Source organism: Spodoptera frugiperda, chromosome 4, assembly GCF_023101765.2.
Source record: "Spodoptera frugiperda isolate SF20-4 chromosome 4, AGI-APGP_CSIRO_Sfru_2.0, whole genome shotgun sequence".
Taxonomy (NCBI): Eukaryota; Metazoa; Arthropoda; class Insecta; order Lepidoptera; family Noctuidae; genus Spodoptera; species Spodoptera frugiperda.
The window spans coordinates 11,462,507-11,483,042 of NC_064215.1; the positions used below are offsets into that span (position 1 = coordinate 11,462,507).

The following is a 20,536-nucleotide window of genomic DNA, read 5'->3' on the forward strand; positions in this document are numbered from 1 at the left end:
AGCAGTGGCAAGGAATAATAATCACATAATGAAAACTCAGATAAAATTAAAAGTTGAAAATTTGTTGAGTAGTGATATCTATCTACATTATATAAAAATCAATTGCTATTCTTATTGTCGTTAAAACTCAAGAACGGTTTGACCGATTTGGCAAATGTTGGTCTTTAGATAAGAAAAAAATATTGAGGCAGTACGAAGTTTGCTGGGTCAGCTAGTATGGAATAAAACTTTTGCCATTCATCAGGTGCAATTCCATTCCGGTACGTGTTCATCAACCACACGTAATTTATTACTCATCCACACAATAATAAATCCTAACACTAACTTAGAAACAATTATAGGAAACCTAGTGACGTTTCTTGGGGTGCGGTGCCAGAAGACCTCCCCGTGGTGCACCCTGGGTACAGGCAATAGTCCCCCTAACGGGGGTGATAGGGTTGGAGAGGCTATTGCCTGTAGCGAACTTTTGGACGGGGCGGAAGAACCCGAGATGGGTTCTGGGGGCGGCGGGCTTTGTGCTGACACATGGCCTGCGCCTCCGAGGGGCGTCACTCCGCACGTCTCTCTGACTTAGCAGAGAGCGTGGCGGAGAGGCAAGGACGGTGCTCGTTGTGCACTCACCCTGCCAACGAGCAGCATCGGGGCACAAGTTGTCCTCGATTGCAACCGTTGATATCGTAACCCGGGAAGAGGTCATGGTCATGTTTTATGACTCTGAACGGGACGAGGGTCTTGGCTTGATCGCCCGGACCGCGAGGAAGATAACCTCTATAAAAAATTCCTCCAATACCAAGTTCTGGTGCGCGGCGAGGGTATGCGTGGCTGAGGAGTAGAGTCAGTCGCGAGCGCACCCCCAGCTAGGGGACCGGTGGACCCTCTAGTTGGGTTACAAATATACACTTACCCAGGTACAGGGGGCACTGCCTGGGTGGACTGCATGTTTCCCCCATTCTCGTGGGAACTATATGGAGAAAAGAAATTTAAAAAACAAAAAACAACCACCAGAGAAGGAGAGGGCAGGTGAGCTTAGCTCACCTGCAGTTGTTGTGGCAGAGAGCCCCAGTGGCTCTGGTGCCCGTGGGGAGGCGCTGGTCTCGTCCGGCAAGTCCCACACACGGGTCCCAAGTCGGGAGGGGTCGGACTCGGAGTCCGACTCGTCATCTGTGTCTGGCGTGAGCGTCATTTCAATGCGCCAGACAAGATCGACTTTTAAGCGTCCCAGGACGGAGGAGGTTCGAGGACTGTCCTCGTCCTCAAATACGCAGGAGGCCCCGGCCCCTCCTAAAATCCCCACGACTGCGCGGGGTAGAGGCAGGGGAAGGCCCAAGAGGCTGTCAGCCACTGCACGGTCCAAGCCGGCTAAGCGTCTGGCCGCGGAGGATACCCTGAGAAGTGGCGCCCTCTCAGACTCCTCTATAAAGGAGGTCTCAGACGCCGACGGTATGGAAGGCGAGCGCGGCACTGGGACGCTGCGCCAAACCATCAAAGAAGCGCTCCGCCAGGTAGCTGGGAAGAAATTCCAGTCTACTAAAGCTGCTCAGCTAAAGTCGGTGGAGGCTGAAATAATGGCGGCGGTCTTTGATGTGTGCAGAGTCCCCTCAGCGGGAAAAGTGCACAAGGAGTTGGCCGAAATGCGGCAGGAGCTGGCGCGCTTATCCGCCTCCAACGCGGCTCTGGAGACCGAGCTCCGGTCCACCAAGGCGGAGCTTGCCGCTTGCCGAGGAAGCCATCCTCAACCCTCGGCGGAGCCCGATATGCTCGGGCTAATGCGCAGAGAGATGGCTGCCTTCCAGCAGCGTTTTAATGTGCTGGAGGGCAGACTTCTTCGTCCCTCGCTAGCGGCCTCGAGCTTAGCGACCTCGAGGTCATACGCGGCTGTTGCGGCCAGGTCCTCGACCTCCTCTGGTCAGACTGGCTGCGGTGCCCAACAGGTGGCGAGACCACGAGCGGCTCCTCCAACGAGGACCCCAGCACCCCCAGCGGTGCAGGCACAAGCTACACCGGCGGCGAACGCGTCTTCAGGACGCAAAAGAAGGAGCAAGGGTGCTGCGGTTCAGCAGGCTGAAGCCCTAGCCACAGGTGCGCCTACCCCGACAGCAAGGGGTCCAGACGGTAGTGAGTGGCAGGTCGTCGGCGAGGCGAGGAGAGTCGCCAAAGAAGCAAGAAAGCGCCGCAAGAAAGCGCAGCGGCAGCGGCGGCAGCAGGAGCGCAAAGAAAAGCGCGCTGCGGCCTTGCTTCTCGCCCCCAAAACCGCGGCTGTAGTGATTACATTACAGCCCGATGCGGTGAAAAGGGGCATGACATATGGCGACGTCCTCGCCAAATTGAAGGGGGCGGTGACTCCCGCGGAGTTCGGGGCCCCTAACGGGTTCGCTATTAAAGCGACCGCTACAGGAGCCCGTTTATTGGAGGTCCCCGGCGCAGCCAGCGGCCCGTCCGCTGACGCCTTAGCCGAAAGGCTTCGGGCGTGTCTCGGTGCGGACGAGGTTCGCGTGTCCAGGCCCACTAAGTGCTTGGATCTGCGAATAATGGGCCTGGATGACTCCGTGACGGAGCATGAGGTGGTGGCCGCTGTCGCCAGGACGGGAGGGTGCCCTGCTGATCAGGTCAAAGCAGGCACCATCCGTCCGGACAACTCGGGTCTGCGAACGGTGGTCGTGAGTTGCCCCGTCACAGCGGCCCAAAAAATTAAGGAGGGCAAAAGGCTCCTGGTAGGCTGGGTCTCGGCGCAGGTCAAGCTGCTCGAGGTCCGGCCTCTGAGGTGCTACCGCTGCCACGTGGGCCACCACGTAAGCGTTAAATGCACCTCGGAGGTTGACCGCAGCGACCGCTGCTTCCGCTGCGGTCAGCCCGGTCACAAGGCCGGCACGTGCACCGCCCCGCTGCACTGCGACGCATGTGCGGCGGCTGGCAAGCCGGCCAATCACCGGGCCGGGAGCAAGGCCTGCTCCCCGCCTACCAAACCCAGGGGCAAGGGCAGGCCCTCCGCCGCCCCCGTCGTTTCCACCGCCGCCACCGTGGCAGTCGCCACTGCCACCGCCGCCGCGGTCAGCGCCGGCTGTAATGCCGCCAGGGAGGAGGTTGTAATGGATTGCCATTAATGAATCCATTCCGCCTCCTCCAGGCGAACATCAACCACTGCGCCGCTGCTCAGGATCTCCTGCTCCAGAGCATGGCGCAGTGGTCGATCAATGTCGCCGTAGTCTCCGAGCCGTATTTCGTCCCGCCCAGGGATCACTGGGTGGCGGACTTGGACGGCTCGGTGACCATCATCTCGTCGGCCGCCGCCGGTACCCCGACTCTCGAGAGCGCTCGAAGAGGCCGGGGTTGTGTTGCAGCACGGTTCGGAGAGATCGCTGTGGTGGGCGTGTATTTCTCTCCGAACCGAACTCTCGTCGAGTTCCACAACTCCCTTAGGGAGTTGGTCGCCGTCGTCGTCGGGTTCCGTTCCCTCCCCGTACTTGTCCTCGGGGACTTCAATGCCAAAAACTTGGCTTGGGGTTCCCGGTTCACTGACGTTCGGGGTAGGATGGTGGAAGACTGGGCTCTGGAGACAGGCCTAGTCGTCCTGAACCGGGGTTCTGTCCCCACGTGTGTGCGGATGCAGGGTGAGTCGGTGGTGGATATCTCGTTCGCCAGCCCCGCTCTGTCACCCCGTGTTGTTGACTGGCGCGTTATGGAGGAGGTGGAGACGTTTTCTGACCACCGGTATATCCGGTTCAACGTCTCCGCCGAGTCCGCGGACCCGCCAGTCAGACAGGCCCCATGTGGCCCGCGTTGGGCGCTAAGACAGTTGGACCGGGAGCTTTTCCTGGAAGCCGCAATCGTGCAGGCCTGGGTGATACCACCGGACAGGCCTGCCGACATCGACGAAGAGGCAAGATGGCTCCAGGACGCCATGTCCAGAATATGTGACGTGGCGATGCCCCGGGTCCGTCCAGGTCAGCGCAAGCGCCAGGTGTACTGGTGGTCGCAAGAGCTGGCTGCTCTGCGCAATGCGTGCGTAGCTGCGCGCCGCCGGTACACGAGGCACCGCAGGCTCCGTATCCGCGCTCCAGACGCGGAGGTAAGAGAGGCGGAGTTGTACGAGGGGTACAAGGTGGCGAAGGCCGCCCTCAAAGCGGAGATTTGGCGGGCTAAGGAGGAAGCCCGCCGGGAGATGCTGGAGACTCTGAACAGAGATCCATGGGGGCGCCCCTATCGGATGGTGCGTGATAAGCTCCGCACGTGGGCTCCCCCACTGACTCAGAGTCTCCGGCCAGAGGTCGTAGAGGAAGTAGTCGGCACCTTGTTTCCCCGACTACGGAGGGGTTTCACCCCTCCATCCATGACTCCGCCCCCTGCGGTGCCCAATGCGGGCCACAGTGACGACGACGACGACATCGTTCCGGAGGTGACCGAGGCAGAACTGAGAGCGGCGGTGCGCCGGATGGGCGCCAAGAACACCGCCCCAGGACCCGATGGCCTACATGGCAAGGCGTGGGTCCTGGCCTCGGAGGCTCTCGGGCCTCGATTAATAGGTCTCTATAGCGCATGCTTGGAGAGGGGCCAGTTCCCGCTTCAGTGGAAGACGGGAAAACTGGTCCTCGTGAAGAAGCCGGGGCGCCCTGCGGACTCTCCATCCGCATACCGGCCCATTGTGCTGCTCGACGAGGTGGGAAAAGTCTTCGAAAGGATAATTTCGAACCGCCTCGTCGCGCACTTGTCCGGATCTGGGCCGGACCTCGCGGATGGCCAGTTCGGCTTCCGCAGAGGGCGCTCCACGGTGGACGCCATCATGCGCGTAAGGGACCTCACGACGGGGACTGCAGTGTCCAGGGGTAAGGTCGTTGTAGCGGTGTCTCTGGACATTGCCAACGCCTTCAACTCCCTACCCTGGAGCTGTATACTGGAGGCACTTCGGTATCATCGGGTGCCTACCTACCTCCGTCATATAATCGAGGCCTACCTGACAGACAGGTATGTCATATACCCCGGTCACCAGGGCGAATGGAAACGGCGAGAGATGTCGCGCGGTGTTCCACAGGGTTCGGTTTTGGGACCGCTCCTGTGGGATATCGGTTACGACTGGGTGCTGCGCACCGACCTCCCGAACGGCGTCGACGTAATATGTTACGCCGACGATACGCTAGTGTTAGCGCACGGGAGGTCGCACCAGGCGGCGGCCAACTTAATGGCGAGAGCGGTTGCGACAGTTGTTGATAGGATCCGGCAATTGGGACTCGAGGTGGCGCTCCACAAGTCCGAGGCCATGTGTTTTCATGGCCGCGGGAACGCGCCACCTCCGGGTGGGTCCCAAATAACGGCAGGAGGGGTTACCATCGGCGTCGAGACGACGATGAAGTATCTAGGACTCGTCCTCGACAGTCGATGGAACTTCGTGGAGCACTTCCGACGTTTGGCTCCTAAGTTGGAACGGACGGGGGCTGCGCTTAAGCGGCTCCTGCCAAACCTCGGGGGGCCAAATGCCTCCTGCCGGAGGTTGTACGCGGGGATCGTGCGGTCCATGGCCCTCTATGGCGCCCCTGTGTGGGCGCCGAATCTGATGCGGCGGCCAGCTCGGACGCTGCTCACGTCTCAGAGGGTCATGGCCATCCGAGTGATCCGTGGATATCGCACGATCTCCGGGGAGGCGGCGAACTTCCTTGCCGGATTACCGCCGTGGGATTTGGAGGCGAAGGTGCTCGCGCATGTGTTCAGTTTGCGCGCCGACGCGTGCCGCCGGGGCGAAACTCCACTGCCGCGCCAGATCAGTGCGTGGCGGGACGAGCTCCGGCGCGATCTCATGGCGGAATGGCAGCAACGACTGTCGCAACCGAGGGCTGGGCTCGCTGTCATCGCAGCGGTAAGTCCCCTCTTTGAGGAGTGGCTAGAGAGGCGCCACGGCGTCCTCACCTACCGCCTGACGCAGGTGCTTACCGGACATGGGAGTTTCGGTAGGTTCCTGTTCCTTATTGGGCGGGAGGAAACGCCCGGGTGTCATCACTGTGAGGACCGCCCGGAGGACACGGTAGAACATACGGTGGCGGTGTGCCCTGCGTGGGCTGAGCACCGCCAAGTCCTCAGGGATGTGGTCGGCGACGGCGACCTCTCGCGCCCGGCACTGGTTCAGGCCATGGTGCGGAGCGAGAGGGACTGGGATGCCGTCTCCTCCTTCTGCGAAGCAGTCATGCTAGCTAAGGAGGAGGCGGAGCGCGTGAGAGAACAAACCTCCTCACGCCCCAGCCGTCGCGAGAGACAGTCCGGGCGTCGGGGATCGCGAGACGATCTCCGGCCACCGTAAGTGCGGGCCTGCGGACGGCGAGCAAGGGTAGCTCACCGCCCGAACAGAACCAGACCCGTGCGTGCGGCGCGTCGCGTTCCGCGCGCGCCTCAAAGAGCCATCAGACCACCACAGATGGGGCCCAGCAGGGCTGATGCCTGACCCGGAGCTGCGGACTACCTAGCGGGTTTACCGGGGCTCCGGCTCGAAAAGCAGGAGAAGGAACGGGGTGGTTTTTAGTCAGTAAGAGTCTGACACTCCCTCTCGCCTCACCCAAGGCGAGAAAAGTCATTGGATGATTTTCCCCCTCAAAAAAAAAAAAAAAAAAAAAAAGTGACGTTTCTTGAAAAACCCTAAATGTGTTAGTTCCTGTGTCCTAAAACGTATGACTTAGTTTAAACAGTTGGATGACGTTTTACACTACACGCAAACAATAGGAACCAGACATTCATTCATTGTTAATTCTTGGCACTCAAGTTTAAGCGAATACGTCAGCGAACCGAATTTGAGTTTGAGCCTTTTTTAGCACTAACCGCACCGGTGTCTCACGTGGGTGCAAGCACGTAGGTCAGTTTTAAAACTGGTTAACATTATGTAGAGGACTGCTAAGTAAATATATAAATTATCAATAGTCAGTGTTACAAAAATTGAAGTTGTTTCTGTGTGTGAACAAAGACTTTTTGTTATAAACAAATGTTTGTGGAAGGATACATTTTGTCATTAGTCCGTTTATAACTGAATTTAAGTGTGGAAGAACCATGCCGGTTCGACCGGAGTGATACTACAGCCTCACAGAAAACTGACGTAAAAACAACGCTTGCGTTGTGTTTCATTGTGTGAGGGAGGTTACCAGAGGCCCAATTACTCACCTTCTCAATCTTAATAACCCCTATTCCCCAACAACCATTAAAATTCCTAACCCCAAAAGGTCGGTAACGCACTTGTAGTGTTTCAAGTGTCCATGGGCGGTGGCGATTGCTTACCATCAGATGAGCCGTCTGCTCGTTTACCGGCTTATTCCATAATAATACAGATTTCATTCCTATTCTGGGAATTACAAGCCGAAAACCCAATAATAAAAAAACCCATATAAACCCAAACGTTTTTCCAAAGCGTAATTACAGTCTCTTGATCAACGCGGAATGCAACAAACAACGTATTAAAAAATTACACACGCACAAGAAATTGCATTACGCCACAAAAAAAAGTAATTCCAATGACTCACTTTGAAACGAGTGAAAACATGCCTTATAATTATTATGTCCTTCGGTCTAAATTCGGAAATATTATTCCAATTATCACTCAAGCTATGAGGATGTGAAAGTGGTACGTTTCATGGTGACCTACACTTGTGACGTCATCACAGTTCCGTTACTAGTTTGACAAACAAATATATTATATTGAGGTGTTATACTTATGTCCTGTTTTGGTGTTAAAGAAAGATATATGCTTTGAGGTAGGAAAATGGAAAGTGCAACATTGCCATCTAGAGAGTACGGCGGGTCGAGTTCCGTGCGCGCCTGAAAGAGGCTGTCAGACCACCATAGATGGGGTCCAGTAAGGCTGATGACCGATTAACGAACAGATTACCGGGGATTCGACTTGAAGAGCAGGAGTAGGAATGGGAGTCGCTAATCAGTAAGAGCCTGACACTCTCTCTCACCTCACGGGAGAAGTCATTGAATGATTTTCCCCCCATATAAAAACATCATTATTAGGTACCACAGATAGTGAACTGACTTCTTTACTTTAGGCTTAACGTGATGTCTGTCTCTGAATGATCTATTTATAGAAGTTAAGAATGACACAATAGAATAGAAGATATACTATATAGAAATATATTTTAGTATAACTTACCTCTAATCCAATAACCAGACAGTACAGATTAACTCTTCTAGTCTAGACTTCTAGACTTACAAATAATATTGAAGTGTCTGTTTGTAATATTAAAATAACCGCTTTTACTACAAGCATATGAATACGATACATATACCAAAATAATAGTTTTTACAAATTATTGTCTGTCTATCTGTTTGTTGTAGTTAATCTTTGAAACGGCAGTGCCAATTTTGACTGGACTTTTATTGGCAGGTAGCTGATGTGCTGAGGAGTAACATAGGCTACTTTTATTAGTCACAAAGCTCGTAATTCACGCAAGCAAACCCGCTGGCGTCAGCTGTTTCAAAAATATAAACAAGCAAACAAGCTCTACTTTTAGTACAAATAACACTTTAATAATATTATTACAGAATATTTTCTATACATTTTCCCCCATACATTACTTATTCTAAATCAAAAAAACTTTCCTCAAAACACTTGATTGCCCTCATTCATGCTGTGCTGTGACGTCACAACTACGTCAGAACATCTAATGAGTACGTATGTAAGTATTACGTACCCCTAGTAATTCCCTCTTTACAGCTTATTCATGTATTTCCGTAAAAAACAACGAAAATGTTAGAAGTTATTGCGTGAATCAGATTTTTTTGTTGGTTTTTCCTTGATGGTACTTATGTGACAATTATGGTTGTATATCGAAGAAACGTTTAGATATTCTAACGTTTACATATATCGATAGTAAATAGGCAAAGCGTATACTAATATTATTTATCTTTAACCGACGAGCATGCATGAAAAATCTGATGACTGTTGATAAAGCGAAAGAGGTGTGTAAGAATCGTAGCAATTGGCGTTCTGCCTAGCCCCATGGAAGACAGGCGTGGGGCTATGTATATATGTATTTAATATTATTTATTTGTTTGCATTAAATAGGTATAATCTGAAACTAGGTACTGGAATGATTTGGAACATGCTATCAGTGATATATAGGCTATTCTTGTATCGATTTTCTTAAGGAGAATTAGGTATACCAAAAATTGTTAGTTGGAAAGCTAGCTAAGTAAAATTATTTTGAAGGATAACTTCTGATGACAGATACGATACGCTTATTGTTTTTCCAAATGACATCTATCGCTTTGGAAATAAGGAAACAATTTAATTCAAATTAATTGCACTTACGTCATACTTTTCCTTCAACGCAGTTTCCGTTCATTTAGAAAAATATTTTCCTTATACGGTGTTTCACAATAAAATATACTTTCCTTGTTTATTTTATGACTAGTCGATGCCCACGGTTTCGCTCGTATAGACTACGGAATTTGTGATGTCATTTTCTAAAATAATTTACTTCTTAGTAAGCCGGCTATCTGAATTACCTGCCAACTAAAGTTCCGTCAAAATCAGTCCAGCCATTTCAGAGATTAGTCAGAATCAACAGACAGACCGACAAAAAATGTAAAAAACATCATTTTGTTGTACTCGTATGTATCGTACATTCGTATATTCATTCATAAATGGAATAAAAAGCGGTTATTTCAATATTACAGACAGACACTCCAATTTTATTACCAAAAAAAGTCTTCATTTAGGTAAAGTCTGTCTGCTGACCTTGAAATCTCAGATACCAATTTTATGAATCAGATGTAAAAATAACAGATTTTTATTTCGAAAGACTCTTGTATAACATCACCGTTACCGTGATATTTTTCCTTTTATTCTCTTAAATCATAGTGTGCACTACATTGAGCATAGTATCCCACTGTGTAGGTACTCATTTAATGCAACACTCACTTATCGCCAATCGTGTTGCTAGCCCCATGTAACAAAAAAGGAGTCGAGATATCTGTAGTTACTTTTTTAAGAGTGGAAAATCATTCAATGACTTTTCCCGTCTTGAACGAGGCGACAGGGAGTGTCAGACTCTTACTGAATAAAAACTACCTCGTTCCTACTTCTGTCCTTCGAGCCGGAACCCCGGTAAACCGGATATCTGCAGTTCCTAGAGTTCTTACAAATCAAAATTAGGAAAAGGAACAAATCTTTACCTCATACTATAGTATATTACATATTTTTCCAACGACTCAGACCTGAGACTCAACAGTTGAACTTGCAACCACTTGTTCAATATGATAATATTTAATTGTAAGTTAATATTACCTACAGAAAACTTAGGCTTACACAATTCAGGGTTAAATAAAGATTTCAAAGCATTCCAAAGGTTTTTAACCGAACAATTTTTTCCCCTAAATCTTCCTCTAAGTCTTGCAATATGTTCAATGACATTTTTCCTTTAATTCGTATTATTTTACGTTCGTCATTGCAAAATCCCCGACCTGTGTGACATGACAGACGGCTAATGTCATTCGTGTCATGACCCGAGGAGTCATAATATTGTGACACTGCGCATGAGTTGACTTTAGTACAATATTTGTGTTTATATGTAGGTACTGTGTTCTAGGAAGATGTTACATTGTAGATTAATATTATCTGAACAGTATGATTATGTAGTAGTTAGTTACTATGTTGTTAAACTGATCATTTTATTTTTGTTAATGACAATTTTTTCTCAATTTTTCTTATTATGCTACAATCATAAGCTTGTTACAATTTAAGTTAGTAAAACAGTAGGTTTGTGGCAATGCCTGGTAAATTTTAATAATCTGTTGAGAGGAGAAACGATTTATTGCTATAATATATTCGACAGGCGCTATGTAAATATAATCAGTGAATTGGGAGTCCCACAATAAGTTACATAATCTCTATGAATATATTTTGTATAACATTAAATTAATCATGAATCTGCAAATGATGGCAGTAACTTGACAAATTTAGCTCGTCTCTCTTCAAAACGCACTTGTAGGTAACAGCTCTAGTGTAACGAACTGTCTGTGGACTGTAATGTATCCTTAGTACGATACGGATTTTAAATGATCTGTGCTCCTAGTATGAGTTTGCTTTACGTTTAAAGTAATCGAAACGAGAGTGCGTCTGGCGCTCTGAATGGTTGGTTTATTCGAGCCGATTACTCCCTGTTCTACGAAAAAAGCCGATAGTTTTACAAAAACAGCAAAAAATAAATTCAATTACACAGCGCCAGACGACGACACAGTGATGGCTTTGACGGCTGTCTATTTGTTCAACCAGAAAAACCTAATTTGACGACCCGATTACCGGAGTGGATAATCGAATGGGCTCCAGAATTACTGAGAGCAGATACGGTCTCCGTACAAAATCGAATAAGAATTTTGCGGTCCAAATATAATTTGTGTTGAGCCTAGATAGTACGTGTTGTTCAAATGTTTGTCGGGTAGGTCTTGTAATTTCATTTTTTAAATAAGAGGCTAGTTACTTTGTCAGGTTATAGTTGTAAGTAACAATATTGTTTATTTATAAGCATTGTGAAAATGTATATTATATATTTATTTTCTTGGACCGTAGCATCTATACAGATATATGTGACAAAGGTAAATTATAAGTCAGACCAGACGACCAACTGACTATTGGCTTCTTATCCATTCCTTCTTTTGCGGTAATTTCAACCGATACGACCATCAAAGAAAAAGCACTCCTTTTTAACAAGTTACTTACTTAACTATTCTTGTACTGCAGATAACCATGAATAGGTATTATTAATAGTTTCATATTCATATTCATATTCATATTCATTTATTTGCTTTCCACAATGTATGTACATAGATGTTCTTAAAGGTAAAAGTAACAATTATGGACCCAGTTTGGGCACAGCAATTTTAAAGATATAAAATTTCAGGCTTAGTAATTATATAATTTTATATTATTATAGTTTATCTTAGTTTAAAATGCTTACATAATTATAATTATTGAGATCTTAAAATTATACTTTGTAGGTGATTATGTATGTGTGTGTGTGTGTGTGCGCGTGTGTGTGTGTGTGTGTGTGTGTGTGTGTGTGTACGTTATTTTTTTATTGATTTATCGTCCATAAACTCTTTTATTGAATTGTAGCATTTGGAGTGTAAGAAAGTAATTAATTTATTTATAAACACAGAGGTTTTAGTTTCGTCTTTGAGCATTCTAGGCATTACTACCAGATAGTCTATATACTTCTAAATATCTCTATATAATAGTAATTAACGTTCTAATAAATGCGCCGATAACAATATTCCTAACATTTAACTCTCCTTGTTCCAGGTAAAACGCTCAATAATGCTCAAAATGGCAGACGCCTGTGCTGACAGCTCTAAGCAGACGAGGTTCCACGAGATGCACGTGCAGAGACACAACAACGTCAGCATATTGTACGCAGACATCGTCAACTTCACGCCCCTGTCGGAGCGACTCAGTGCTTCAGATCTTGTGAAGACCCTCAACGAACTGTTTGGAAGATTCGACCAGATCGCTCAGGTAAGTGATATTAGAAGAACCACATAAAATATGGCTGTAAGGCAAACTAAGAGTTGTAAGATTAGACATTAAAACGTTCGTTCGTAGGGTGCTTTTCCAACAAAGATGTGCTATGCTACGTTGATATACACTATTGTACCAGTAATATTCATGGGTACACATAGCTTAGCACTAGTGGAAACGTAAGTTACACCAGTTCCAATATCTCGCTTATTGGAGCAAGCGAAAACAAACAAACAGGCCAACAGACAGACAAAAAATATAACAGACATAAAAAGTTATTGTTACGGTTATTTTAATATAATAAAGAGACACGCCAATTTTATTTATTAGTCTAGATGTAACTGAAATCAAAAGAACACCAAGATAGTTATTTTCTTTTCAAAATAAATATATAGTGTACTCAAGAGTTTCGTGTTACCAATATTGTCAGTTCAACTTACTATTCATGAAGAGAACTGCAAAGGGTAACGACCTGTCTTACCTGTCTGCTTCTGTCTAAACAACATTTTCTTTTCTTACCTTTTCAAGATGCATTCGATTTTCTTTTAACGAAGTTGTCTTGTCGTGTCTATGTTGGTGATGTTTCTTTCATTCTGTATTGAAACTGTTGAAGTTTACATTGTATTTTTTTTTCATTCTGTATTGAAAATGTTAAAGTTAAATATACATTGTATTTTTTTTTTTTTAATAAGACAGCTTGTTTTTTTTTTTACTTTTTGTTTTGTCTTAGAGCTTTTCTTGGGTAGTCTGAACACAGTTTTTTTTTTATTTATTAGAAAACTAAGTTTTCAGCTTCAAACTTCAAATTTTATTGCGAGTACCTATCCATATTATAACACACTTAACATAATTATAAAAAAACAATATATGAGGTACAGATAACCACCCTCGTTCTTTCATCAAAAAACAGTAGCAGCACGACAGTCGCCGCGTTGTGTGTTGAGAAATGCTGGTCATGCATATGAGCCTCTATTATGATTTAAAACTAGTCGAGTTCCTCGTCAAACAATTACGCGAGTAAACCGATAACATAATAATTAATTTAGTTTGTCTCACGAAAGTTATATTAAAAATAACAGGTTTTGAAAATTTTGTATATCATAAATTCAAAACAACGTCGGTTGACAATATTGTTTGAAACCTAGTTTCAGTTAGTTCCTGACTAGTTAGTTGTTTAATCCAAACTTTGGTAATTAGGTTTGGTAACATTTTACACTGTAATTTTGGTGCAGTTAAGTTGCAATTGTTGTGTGGATGTGTGTCGAGTTTTTTATTTTGACATCGTTTTTACTGAGTTAGCTTGAGAAAACCTCAGCCTTTGGGTTAAATGACACTAAAATAATCATCATTCAAGTTTATTTTAAATAAGGCAAAGCTTGCCAGAGAGAAAAAAATATTGTAGTTAATTTTTAACTGAATAACAATAAAAATATGTTTTGTGTGATTACGTCAAAATGGCTGAAGGGATCCGGATTCACATATTCACATATCTGCCGCCGTGGCTCACAGCAGTATACGCTCATAAGGACCTCCCCGGGTGGATAGTTGACCTATACAAAACAAAACCTTATAATATTATTATCGATAAATTTTCACACCCCAGATTTATTCAAAACACTCCTAATTTATTCAAAATACACTAACTAAAATCTCTTGAACATTCTTGAACCACCTTAAAATAAAATAAAATTACCTCAGATACAAATATGTTTATTCTATTCTATTCGGAAAGGCCGTCACAATTCGAGGGCATTACTAACGGTGTAGAAAATTGAATTTCCCGGCCACGTGGACGGTAACAATGTATATTTTATGCGCACACTCCTTGATTCGCTTTCTTTGTGTACTTGCGTAATGTGTTGTACAGATAGAGGGTGTTAGAGTTAAAATATGGGTTTTTTAGGTTGTGAAAATCATGTAATGACTTCTCTCGCCTTGGCGAGGATAGAGGAGTGTCAGACTCTTACTGACTAAAAACCGCCCCGTTCCTACTCCTGCTTTTCTAGCCAGAGCCCCGGTAAGCCCGCTAGGAAGTCCGCAGCTCATTCATATTAATTAAAAAATCACGGTTTACTCACGAACATTAAGAAAGAAGCTGCTCTACTAGTTTCGAGTCACAAAGGGACTTTTCATCATGAGCAGCGTGCGCAGACGTGGCGACGTCGTGCACCCAATTGATTTCTCCATTAATGTACGTGAATAAGACTTTTAAATAAAATAGTATGTCTAACGAAAGTTATAATAACTTTCGTAAAAAATGTATTCTTATTTTTTGTTACCAACCGTATGTTAGTTTACTGGCTAAAAAGTAAACAAGTAAGTAAATAACAAAGAAATTGAGAAAAATAAAAACAATTAAACCAAATTCTTGATGTGACAAACCAATAAATCGCATTGTAGGTTCTAAAGTTTTATTTGTCTGAAATAGGCAAAATCTTTATGTTACATTTTAATTTTAGACTTAGATAATTTTCACATGCTTTATTAGATGTGTATTAGTTTTTTTTTAATTTTTTCACTGTGACACACTATCTATTCCATTTTATTTAGCATCCTGTATCAAATGTGTGTGTAGTACTTTTTGTGATATCTTTTCTGAACGGCAATAGTCATAACTCCCTTGGGTACGTACTTTCGTTCAAAGGAGAATACAGGCGTGATTCCTATGTCATCTGATTAAATTGTTCATGCTTCGGATATAGGCACATCTTTTCTTTTTATGTTCTTTCTCTGTAATACAAAAGTGTACTAGTGTTATTTTCTTATGTGTGTTATGGGTGTTATTATAGCATTCACACTTTGACGGAATAAGCGAGACCGATTGTAAATATTTGTTGAGATGACTCAAAGACTAAGCTGCTACGGTCTCGGATAAATCCGTACCTTTTATTTAACTGCGTTCCCTACCCGCTAACCGAGTGTGTAGTTTATGGCAAAACATTATCTGTAGAGAAGGACCACAGTCAAGGGACTGTCACGGGCTGCTAATGATCATGGACATAATTTCTATCTGGTATAAGCTGATAAACCAGCAGACGGATTACTTGATGGTAAGCAATCGCCGCCGCCCATGGACACCCGAACCACCAAAGGCGTAACAAGTGCGTTGCCGACCTTTTGGGGGTTAGGAATTTGAGGGTTGTTGGGAAATCGGGGATTAGGAAGGGGGTAATTGGACCGCCGCGCCGGTAATCTCACTCATACAACGAAACACAACGCAAGCGTGGCTTCACGTCGGTTTTCTGTAAGGCCATGGTATCACTCCGGTCGAGCCGGCCTATTCGTGCCGAACCCTTGACAAATTTTTTTGCTTGAAAGATATTGCTTATAGATATTTTGAGATATATTTCCAAGTGACTACCAGTCAATTCATCATAAAGTATCCCATAAATCTTAAGTGAAAGGACATTTTAAAACAATCTCATAACAGTTCACTGAAGTGGAAATCATTTGTAATATATGGTGATAAAAGATACTGCGAATAGACCGTAGAAACAGAAGCTCAAGTTCAGCTGTTCATATTGTTCATAATAAAATAATAGTCACTTTATTATATTATGAGCACTAGAAGTAGCTTTTTATTGTCCAAGGCGTTCTTCGCACGTCCCCTTGTCTACACTAATTCTTTTCTTTTTTACGTGCTGCTAGTGTAATGTATATTATTTGTCATAGGTGCCCTCTGTTGATACTTCTTATTGTTCTCATTAGCTAGACTTTTACAAATAGCTTACTAGGTTTCATTGTGTGAGTGTGATTAGCGGAGACCTGTAGCAGAGACCCAATCCCCCATAAGCCCGTAATGCACTTGTAGTTCCTCTGGTATTACGCATATTTATGGGTCACGCTAATTAGTTCAGCATGGTAACCAATGAGCTGTCGAATTCGATCTCAGGTCGAACTTGAGACTATGACTAACGATGATTTGAGTCAAAATGACAATAAGAGCACAAGATTATACCTTCTATTTCTCAATAAATGAACCCAGTATTTATCCGTATTCTCATACAATATAATAAGACAGTATTACATTTGATTTTCTAAGTTCCCTATCCTATCTTCCGATGCGCCGCCAGACACTGAATTCAATTTATCGCTATAGAGTGTCGGGTGCGCTTAGAAAACAATCGCTGTCGAATACTGGCAGCTTGCAGACACTACAGCACTGTTTCTTGTTTTGTTCACAAATGTTTGAACAGGGTTTCATTTTGTAGTCGATGCAATGCGTTGAAGTGTGTGTGGTGTGGATGGGAGTTTTTATTTGTGTTGATAATGTCAGTATTGGTTCAGATTAGACTTTCGAGAGTAATTTAATTACTATGTTGAAAATATTCTGTAGCTGAACGATGTTACAAGCTGAACTTCATCATCATTATCATCATCATCATCAGCCGAAAGACGTTCACTATTGAACAAAGGCCTGCACTTAAGTCATTTTAATTTTGATTTATTAATGCAGGCGAGAAATGTCCTTGGATGATTAATTTCCCCCCTCAAAAAAAGCTTAGATTGTACAGAATATGAGTCACCTAAAGGGCCAGTAGAATACCAGCGCAAGGCCTGGCGCAAGAATTTCACCGCAAACTCGGGAGATTTCTTTTTATCAAATCTCATTACCGTTACATATATTTGTGTAGACTATACCTATATATGTCACTTGTTTATTAACCATGTAGCATAAATGATTTTTTCCTTCTTATGAGTGAACCAGTAAATATTTCCGGATACTTTATAATTAGTATAAAATGTAGACGCGAACGTTTTGTCTGTAGATGTTGGGTTCGAATTTCACTAAGTTCATTCTCACTTCACAATTCTAAGCGACATTACGCTACCATTTGAAATTATCGATTTTTATTAACCTTGTCGTTGATAGTCAACGTCCGAATGAGAAGGCTTTTACACAACTAATGCACTGAGCTGATAAACCAAGATTAGATAATGAACAGTGAGGATTATGTCCCATTGTCCTACCTTTGTAGGAATAAAAACAGTATATCTATTGCACAAGATTGCATTAAATACGAGTATGTGCATTTTTATATCAGCCATGTCAATCAGTTTATTAAGCAACTTCTAATTCGATGATAATATTGCTTCAATGTTTTTGCGTTGTATGGGAGTAGGTATAAAAATGTCTATTGCGCATATGCACTTAATAATCGAATTGAAAAAAATATTTAGGTAATTCTCTTTCACTGTTTCTGTCGAAGCGACGCTTCATGCGTATTTGGGAACCACTTCATGCAGAGTTGTGTCAATGTTTATTTAACACTAACTTCTTTATGTTCTCAAATTAAATTAACTGATCCGGGGTATAAAATTTCTTCACTATTGTTATCTTCAAACACAACACCTTTCATCTACCTAGTGAAATCTGTGATTCGAAGTAAAAAGATATATAACTATACTATACATTGTATAAGTTTATCAGCTGTTGCCCAACCTGTGGAAGCAAATCCAGATGTATTTGAGCGTGGGATTGGAATAAACCCGACACCTGATTGGATGGATTTTTTACTCAATGCCTTGTTTGTTAGTACCTATTGAAGATATTGTATTTCGTATACAATTGTTTTTTACTTGAGAAGGCTGTTGCTAGGTTATTTGTTGTGTCTATTGACTGTTGCTTTATACGACTGTCTTGTTGGTCGAGCGGTCATAAGGGTGACGGGTCTCGGCATCAATTCCCGAATTGGGTAAATGTTACCGGGCATTTTTCGGTTTTCCTAAAATTCATAGTAGGAGCACAGAGTCTGGAATTGTGCTCAGTACATGGCAATAGGCGCACCCCTATTACATTTGACAATAAATGTGTAAAGTTGATGTACATTTTATGGGCACAATAAAACTAAAAATAAAATTATCTTTTAATCCACCCGTTGTTACTAAATTAAAGATTTGTTATTTCAAGAGACAACATAACTAAAAAGCGTAATAAATCATTTTGCTCCTACATATTTTTATTATTATGATTATAGAAAACCAAACAAAGACATTGTTTCAACAAGTAATTAAAATTTAAACCTTATTAATATAAAACTAAGTACTAAAAATCTCTGCAATGAAAATACATTAAATATTTTTCCAACAGACTGGGGTTATTGTACTCGACTACTCGTAAAAACACAATATTACTGTAAAATTCGTAGCACGGTAGCACTAAATATGTCATTTCGGTATCTAGATACGAGTAGTAGGAATTGTCAGAGTGTAATTGCATATTTGATATGCAATCAAAAGTGTGAGAGAAGAGCCCCACAGAAAACCGATGTGAAAAACGCTTGCGTTGTGTGAGTGAGATTACGGGTGGTCCAATTAATCCCCTTTTCCAATCTTTCTAACCCCCGATTCTCCAACAACCCTTAAACTTCTAATCCCCTAAAGGCCGGCAACGCACTTGTAAAGTCTCCGTCCATATCCATGGACGCATCGCCGCCCAGTGACGATTGCTTACCATCAGGTGATCCGGACTGTTGCTGATGAATAAAATGAAAACGAACCAGTTATGAACTCATACCTTAAACTTTTATACCTACATATATCACAGACATACTCTATAACACACTTTTTTACTTTTATTATCTTAATAAGTACCAGTTACAAATTACATTTTATCGGAATTCGATGTTTTCGGCTTCAGTTCCGTAACTGAACATTTTAGAGCTCCGTAGCTCTAAAATATCCCTATTTTATTCGTATAGCAAAGATTGTTTGCGAAAACTATTTTCATTTTGTTTGATGAACGAGGTAGGGTGAAAACATGTTTGCAAAAGGTATTACAGATTATTTTGTTTTTATGAGTCTAGGTTTATACGTAGGTAGTTCCAAGTAGCTTTAAGTTTTAATAAAAATGTTTACTTTCAACTGAGTGGTTGTGAATTGCCAATTTTTTGTTTATTTGCTAAGAAGTACTTTTTATTATTTTATAACGGGTTGGTTTTTAGTCGGTAAGAGTCTGACACCCCCTCACGTCTCACCCTAGACAGAAAAAGTCATTGGAAGATCCCCCTCCCCCAAACTTATAGGCTAACTGATAGGCTTTCGCTGTGAGTTCATTTCCACCAGTGCTAAGCTATATGTACTAATGATATGATAGATGAAAGCCAAACGCATCCACAGTAACGTAGCATAGCACATCTCTGGTAGAAAAGCTCCCTAAACCAACAATACCATTATAATGTTATAATTTTCTTACACAAAATGCTGCTCAGATTTACTTCGCTAAGTATCCACGAAGCAAGTTCTCATCTTAAAACAAACAAAGGTTTAAACCGCTAACTACTCTTAACAAGCAAACTTAAACTTTGAAAAGTAGACATAAGCGTTAAAACTGTTAGTCAAACAGACAGGTTAACTAAAACATATGTACCGCACTTAACTGCGCTGTGGTTTTAATTATAATAATACCACAATTCAGTTCATTTACTTTGGAATAATGTTATTTGGATCTTTAATTAAAAATTACATTTCATTGTATATTTTTTGCGTATGTCTGCGTCTGATAAGTAGTGGTTTCTGATAGATCTATGCAATCTCCAACGTGTCTGCGAAGCGTGTCACGAATGGGCCGGCTCGATTGGAGTGATACCACGGCCTCACAGAAAACAACGGTCGTGTTGTGTTTCGTTGTGTCAGTGAAGTTACCGGAGGCCCAATTACCCCCTTCCTAATCTTTCTAATTCCCGATTCCCTAACAACCCTAAAATAACTAAATACCTAAAAGCCGGCAACGCACTTGTAACGCTTTTGGTGTTTCGGGTGACCATGGGCGGCGGTGATTACTTACCATCAGGCGATCCGTGTGCTCGTTTACCGGATTATACCATAAAAAATCCTCTCATCTCGTGGATGCCCATAGTCCAGAAGTGGGCTCTCATTTTGGGCTGTTAATGTTTGTGTATTTCTCTGCCTATCCCTTTATGACATAAAAGGTATAAGTTTACATTATACGTCATATTTTCCGAGGCGACATATATGTCATATTCGGTAGTCTGCACTTTACTTGGGAATTTACATCTATGTTTGTGCTACAACTATGTAGTAAAACAA

General features: G+C 43.6%; 1 protein-coding gene across 4 annotated transcripts in view; it reads left to right on the forward strand.

Annotated features, from left to right (window-relative positions):
• Positions 1–20,536, forward strand: part of LOC118272456 (adenylate cyclase type 2) — a 210,907-nt gene that overhangs the window by 166,999 nt on the left and 23,372 nt on the right. For all 4 annotated transcript variants that reach the window (XM_050693261.1, XM_050693259.1, XM_050693262.1 and 1 more), the window contains exon 6: positions 12,272–12,484. In XM_050693261.1, coding sequence (XP_050549218.1) covers positions 12,272–12,484 — 213 coding nt within the window. The remainder of the gene's footprint in view (positions 1–12,271; positions 12,485–20,536) is intronic.